At 42.7% G+C, this 7455-nt stretch overlaps 1 protein-coding gene across 1 annotated transcript in view; it reads right to left on the bottom strand.

Annotated features, from left to right (window-relative positions):
* Window positions 1-2229: 2229 nt before the first annotated feature.
* The window catches only part of ak7b (adenylate kinase 7b), a 78364-nt gene continuing 73138 nt past the window's right edge, over window positions 2230-7455 (bottom strand). Inside the window, exons 16-18 of the mRNA XM_070879613.1 lie at window positions 5054-5274; window positions 3511-3669; window positions 2230-2530 (exon numbers count right to left, since the gene is read on the bottom strand). Of these exons, the coding sequence (XP_070735714.1) occupies window positions 2492-2530; window positions 3511-3669; window positions 5054-5274 (419 nt within the window). The 3' untranslated portion in view covers window positions 2230-2491. The remainder of the gene's footprint in view (window positions 2531-3510; window positions 3670-5053; window positions 5275-7455) is intronic.

Raw genomic sequence — 7455 nt, 5'->3', positions numbered from 1 at the left:
GGTCCACAAATATGGCACCAAGCTCATGGTCGACAGGGCTGTAGTGATACCCGCCCTCCTGTGTGGCTCAGAGACGTGGACCATATACAATATACACCTCAAATCGCTGGAGAACTACCATCAACAATGTCTCCTGCAAATCCACTGGGAGGATAGAAGCACCAACGTTAGCATCCTCAATCAGATCAACATCCCCAGCATTGAAGTACTGACCACACTCGACCAGCTCTGTTGGGTGAGCCACATTGTTCACATGCCTGACACAGGACTCCCAAAGCAAGCGCTTTACTCAGAACTCCTACACGGCCAAGCGAGCCCCAGGTGGGAAAACGTTTCAAGGACACCCTCAAAGCCTCCTTGATAAAATGCAACATCCCCACCGACACCTGCGAGTCCCTGGCCAAAGATCGCCCTAAGTGGAGGAAGAGCATCCGGGAGGGCGCTGAGCACCTCGAGTCTCGTCGCCGAGAGCATGCAGAAAGCAAGCGCAGGCAGCGGAAGGAGTGTGCGGCAAACCAGACTCCCCACCCACCCTTTCCTTCAACGACTGTCTGTCCCACCTGTGACAGAGACTTTAATTCCCGTATTGGACTGTTTAAGTCACCTAAGAACTCACTTTTAGAGTGGAAGCAAGTCTTCCTCAATTTCGGGGGACTGCCTATGATGATGATGAGTATGTTCAAGGCCGAGATAGATAGACATTTTGGACTCTAGGGGAATTAAGGCATATGGGGATCGGACAGGAAAGTGGAATCTTATTGAATGGCGGAGCAGGCTCGAGGGGCGTATGGTCTACTCTTGCTCCTGTTTCTTATGTTCTTCAGTTCGTAATAGTATGTCAGGACCAGGGTGAGTGTATAAGCCACCCAAATTGACTGCGCTGCTATAAATATTTTAAAAATTACATTTAAAATACAAGTTAAAAACCGTATGGACATGGTAGCACCACATACTAGAGCTCAGATATGCTGGACCACCGATGGGACACAATTTCCCACAGGTAACACATCCCATCATGGACAGGTGCCATCCGAAGGCAATCGCTGTCCCTGTGTGAAAGCACAGCAATATAGAAGGAAAGAATTGCTGCAGCCACAATCAGACACCGGCCAGTGATTGGTCATTGAGTGACAGAGGCTTGGTAACAGGTCACGTCAAATTTGTCACCTAGGAGTGGTTCCTAATGCAGAAGGTCACTCAGAGGGAATGACGAGAAACTGGAATACAGGTTCAACCTCCCTTACTCCGGAACTCTCAGACCTGGCCTGTTCTGGTTAAGGAATTTTTCCGGACGAGGGGTGGTCACATTAAATTGGATGGTACAGGTACTGAGCAAGGGGATATCGGGCTGGCTGACTTGGGGCTGGGAGTGCGGCAAAGAGATCACGGTGGCGGGGGTGGGGGGGGGGGAGAGGATTGCGGGGTCAGGTCAGCGATTGCGGGAGTTGGCAGCGAGGAAGGACTTCAATTTTGTTCATGTCGGAGTTCTGCACATGTGTCACCCGGTGGTCGGGAACGGTTCTGGATGAGGGGTAGTTCCAGATAAGGGGAGTTCTGGATAAGGGAAGTTCAACCTGTACTACATAAAAAAATAAAGTTACGATATAGAGGTATATGAATAAATAAAATGTATGTACTTCAAACTGAAGAAACAAAACAAGGTTAGCTGCTTTAAAGTGCACGCATTAGTTATGTGGCTCACATGTGTCACTCTATCTGTGTGTCAGAATTGTACTAGAATTTAACAGCTCCTAAAAAACAAATCCCAAAGTTAGGATTTAGCACAATAAAATCCAGCAACATCAGCAGATCGCAGTTCCGGTGTGACACATGCAACTACTTACCCTGTTTGATGTAGGGAGTGGTTTCTCCACACCAATCAACAGCATCGACAAACAGCGGTCCTTTCAATCGCCTGCATCTTGTACAGACTGCAGATCAAGGTTCAGTGTGGGAGAGATGCTGAGGAGACATCTCAGCCCAAGACGCACATCAGCCCCTTTTTGGCATTACACTTTATGCAGGCGTTTGGAAAGTACTGTACTTTATTTGTTCTTTCTGAAATTGTTTTGCTGATTAAACCTAAAGTTTTCTATTTTATGGACATCTGGTTTTGTTTTTGACCTGAAAAAGCACATCATTGCTCACAGCTGGTTTCATAAGACTTTTCTGACCTGAGCTTCAGATTAATCATAGTCTTTTGAAAAAAATAATAGACCAATGCTGGACTTTTCAATAGAGGAATAGGATTTATTTCTAAAGTCAGAATAGTACAAAGATGTTGCACTTTTAAGAGTACAAATGAATAGATGTCTCCTTATTCAAATATATAAGCAGGATTGATTTTAATACCACAAAGTACATTTCCACTCCAATTTCTTTTGTTAATATACAATTTTAAAAGACATAGTTCTAATTAATGCGTTTCAGTGGAACTGGTTTTAATATTTATTTGATGTCTGGAAGTATATCAACTTCTTCTCCGTTCTCTTCATTCAATTTGTGGATTGTTCTTGAACAGGTACTCAGCCTTAAAAATATAGACATATATAATACATGTTAGCATGGTTGGTCAGTTCCGGGTGAGGTAGAGTGCATGAGCGTATGTAGGGATATTTGGGGGAGGTGTAATTGAAGTAGGTGATGATAAACCTTTTCTTGTTTTATGATCATCTGATCACTGGCTTTAGAGAACATCGACTAGGAATCGAAACTTTGAGGGAGGAGCCAGCTATACCTTTGTGTTTCAGCATACCTTCATATTTTTACTTAATGTCACAGGAGGAACAGGGAAAATAAGTGGAATTTTCAGCTGTGTGATCTTTAAAAACTGCAGATTTGTGAATTTGCTGCATTAGCTGATCTCAGCGGTGATGGGGAGATGGGGTGGGGTGCATAGAGAAGCTACAATTTGCCTCAGATGTAGAACTGCAACCTGGGCTAGGGATGGGGGACATCATCCGGGACTGCTGTTCGTGATTGCTATCCAGTGACTTCAGTGTAGTTTCCAAAATATGGATTGTGATGCATTCACTGTATATTTATATGCAAATATATATATTGTCTACATTTTTCTAAGATGAATCAACAGAGTACAGCTGGCACTTGTGAAGCCAGCCATGCCAACTCTCAAGGAGAGGGAAAAGTTGCTGTCATGTTAAGTGTATGGGAATAAAGATGTTTGGTACTAAATCAAATGTAGTTCACCCGCTTCACAGCAAGTATTCCCTTCACAGCCGGCGGGCCAGTCACAGTTGTGGAAGGCCAGCCTAGACTGCTGATTGGGATGGAAAACTGGTCATTTCACCCGACACTGATCATGACCTGGCACCAGTATTGATTATCATCGAGCGCAATGTTCTCACAGCTAAATATTGTTGTATAGAGATGAGTCCCTGTTGGCTTGTGTCCTGGGGAAGGAGGGAAGGGAGGATAATTAAAAAGTTAGAAGGAATGGGGGGGGGGGGGGGGGCGGGGGCGGGGGTGAAATCAATATTTTAATTCCCTTACCAGAAAGTCCACTGGGTCATCAGGTCTGATTTTGCAGCACTCAATCAGCCCCTGGGTCAGAGTAGGCATGACGTTGTGCATTAAATAATTTCGTAGCGGGACCGAATGAGCTTCAAGAAATTCCTGTTCTTGTCTCTTTACCTCTTCCAGGCGCTTGTTCTGCATGAAAAACCCAGGGACAGTAACATTTCGGCTTACACACAGAAATGCAAACACACACTTCTGTAAATTGCATGCAAATGCAGCTGTAATAAGAATGTCAAACAGTTATTTTCTCAGGAACTGACTGTCAATTCCATCAACCTGACGTAGATTAGAAATGATCAGGGAATAGCCACATTTTTGAATATTACACAGGAATCCTCAGAAAGGCAAAACAACAAGAAAGATTTACAGGGGGAAAGGATTTTAACTCTGAAAATGAAGTTCTCAGAATTGCTAATATTTACTAAATCCAGATTTCACTCAAGCATGAAGGACATAGTATTTGTGTTTTATTGAGGATTACAGATATAAAAAAACAATATAAAATAAAATTAAAATACTTAAAACAGCTACATTTGCTCACAAAGCAACAAAATCATTAGTACAATAAAAAGGAAAATGTCAAATACTAGAAATCTGAAATAAGAGCAAAAATACTGGAAATACACGACATCAGAATCCATAAAGAATGTGGACAGGCTGTGACATTCTGGTTATGTCTCAGAACAATTTATTAACAAATGCAGAGGCTGTTTTAAACAGCATCTACAAGTCTGTATTTGATTGTGAAACACTGGCAGTAGAGATTGGACATCAATTCTAATGGGATACCAGTTGAAGATAGTACTACAGTAATAGTATCTTGGGAAATTATATGGTGAAGAGTATAGGAGAAATTAAATAATATTTAAGCTCCAGCATTTTCAAATAACGAAAACTGAGCTAAGTGTTACAAGGTAAAATTTGCAAGGAAGGCACCAGTAAGTTATGTAACAGGACCAGCAGATATAATGTACCTGGTAATTTGGAGGTTACCAATTATCCATGTTGTTATTAACGGATCGGATTCCAAGAACCAAGAGATTTGTTTGTTTAAACATTAGGTAGAATAACTACGGGCTGGTGGTAGAGAGAAATGGAACAAGGACAGTACGCAAGGATTTCAGCCTGGTGGTTGCTAGGAGCACAAAGACTTAAGAGAAATTGTACTCAGGTAACATAACTATTCCTGTCAAAAATATCAGGCCTATTGAGATTTTCTGTGCTTTATTAAAGAGATCTCATTACAGATCATCAAGTTACATTCATGGTGGGAGGAAAGCAAAACACTAAAAAAAAGCTTCTAATAATGATTAGGTGGCAAATAATCAAAATATTTATGGTGATCAAAGCAAGTGTCAAAAGTGACCCTTAAAAGCATGGACCTGATACCTAACTCGATTATTTCCAACAATTTTCTTTTGGTGTCCAGTTATAATTTTAACAAACATCATGGGCCACATGGGTGCAGGATGTTATCCTAACTGGCAGAAAGTTCAAGCACGTTTCCTTCACTTACCCACACCTCCCAGCGTGCTAATCTTTCTGCAGCTTCTTCTGCCTCCCTGCGTTCCCGCTCTGCATGTTCAGTGGCCTCTCTGGCCAGACGCTCATCTGCCTCTTTGCGCTGCAACTCTTTCAATTCTTCGGATGTGGGCCCAAAATTTTTGGCCAGTCCCACAATTTTAATAATTTCTTCAACCACTGGGGTGTTTTCAGCGTCATTGTCAAGCGAAACATCTGAGAGGAACAGTTACAGGCTGCATTATCAAGTTTTTTTAAAAACCCGTTGCAATCTTCAATACACTGGAAAAATCAACCGTTGACCACAGTATCACAATATTTTGAGGTTTCCCCACCAATGGCACCTGATTATTTATGGAGATAGACAATTCTACTGTACTAGTATCACAAAGTCACATTTAACTTTGTCTTTCTGAGGCATATAGCTGACCAAAATGACCGTTGCATCGTATACTGCGATTTACACCTCTTTCCTTCATTTTAAGTTGTTACTACATGCTATTAAACCCTCTGGCTGCCTCTTTGTAATGCCAGGTAGCATTAGACATATTGGAGAGATGTATGTTGGACATCTTGGGGAGATACGGGTTAACAGTCAAACTTCTTTTTATCTTAAAGCAACAGGCTTTCCAAGATATAAACAGGATGACATTGAAGTGTTGTGAGCAGAAAGCATGGCTTGTCTTCTTATATGGAAAGTGCTTATGTAAAGAAATAAGTGTAGGGTAATAAAACAGGGGTAGCGAGTCCATTTGCTAAAGATAACAGTAGGTAAAGTAAGTCTTTTTTAAGAGAAGTGGTTCTGAGGTAAACAATTGCATAGATTACATAGTTTACATAGATAGTGGGGCCGAAATTCAACCTTCCAATAAGACCTGTTCTCCCCGGTGGTTTTTCCGGTGGTCACCATATCCGCCCCACTGCTGCCGGGAACCCTCCTAGGTGTGTCAACAAAGCGCGCACGGCCGATGTCCTGCCCCGCAAGCAAAATACACCTGAGAAAATCTTCTGTTCGCCGCTCGGTGCTCCCGACGGTTTTTTCCTGTTGGTGCACTGTGTTTGCAGTGTGTGTAAAATGGCGGTGTGGCCTCCATTAAAGGGAAGGGTGCACTGCCGCAGCTGCCATCTTATTTTTTTTTTTGTCGGCCAACTGCCAGGTCGGTCCGACAATTATGCCCCCGGGTTTGGCCAGGCCGCCAGCAGGCAGCCTGGCACCCCCCCTTAGATGCCAGGCCACTGGCCCGGCTGAAACCCTCCCTGGTGGACCAGTGGAATTAACTTAAAAAGCTGCAGAGCTCGCAATGGCTCTCCCCTTTAACTGAAGGGGAGAGACGTGTTGACGCACAAGCACGATGACATCACCAGTTGATGACTGACAGCGGCGGAGAGTCTGTCCCGCCTCCACTTCCTCCCCATTATGATGGACACAGTTGTCCCGCCCCAGTATGTCCGACTTCCGCCCCGCTCGGAAAAAAAATGACAAAGAGCTGAGGGTTGAATTTCGGCCCCAGTCTGATTTCAAAGAATTTTGGAAATAGATACGTTATTTTGACATTTTCCTTTGATGTCGTCAAAATATGGTGCATAAAGGATCATGGTTTTTAACAGTTTGTCAGAGTGTACTCGAAAGATACAGAAACCGGTAAAGTCACTCTCTGCACAGTTAAAGGCTGATTATCTTTCTGTGTATCAATAAAGTCTATTCCGTATACTCCACTATGAAATCTCGTGTTTACTCGAAACGTGTTGCTGTGAACCAGAGGAGAAAGGAGGTTGACTACTTAACAATCTGTATTCTTGATCTCCACCCGTTATTCTCCCCTTACCCTTGTTTTGGTCAGTCCCATCAATGGGCTTTCCTCTTGACCATGGCAGTTCTAATGAACCCAGACCATTAACCTACTTATCTTTCTCTTTAAGATACTGATGGGCCAACTATGTATTCCCACATTTTATGCTTTTATTTCAGATTTTCAGCATGTGTTTTCTTTTAATCCACATCACATTCTAATGAGTTATATCTTTTATTATTAGCCACAGAAATAATGATTCTGTCAACAGCTAAAAGTAAACCATATATTAAAATAGCTATCTATATTTAAGAAATAAATGCGTGAGCACCCAAGATTTTCCATACACACTGTGCCACCAGGGGATAGGGCTGAACACAGCTGAGAAACTTCCCCATGGGGAGAGCGAGAGAAGGAAAATCAGAGGGAAAGTCAGCTAGACCTGCAGTTCAACATATCTCATAGTGGTTGGTTTGAGTGAAGACAATTAGAGAGGCCTCTGAGCCAGCCACCCCCTGCTGCATTGACTTGTTCAATTAATGACCCTGATAATTGTAATGTATGCAACTGTAAGCATACTCACAGGTGCATACATTACAATATATTG

The sequence above is a fragment of the Pristiophorus japonicus genome, chromosome 4 (genome assembly GCF_044704955.1).
Source record: "Pristiophorus japonicus isolate sPriJap1 chromosome 4, sPriJap1.hap1, whole genome shotgun sequence".
NCBI classification, from domain to species: domain Eukaryota; kingdom Metazoa; phylum Chordata; class Chondrichthyes; family Pristiophoridae; genus Pristiophorus; species Pristiophorus japonicus.
The sequence above is the reverse complement of the archived record's forward strand: the minus strand, read 5'-3'. Positions and strand labels throughout refer to the sequence as shown.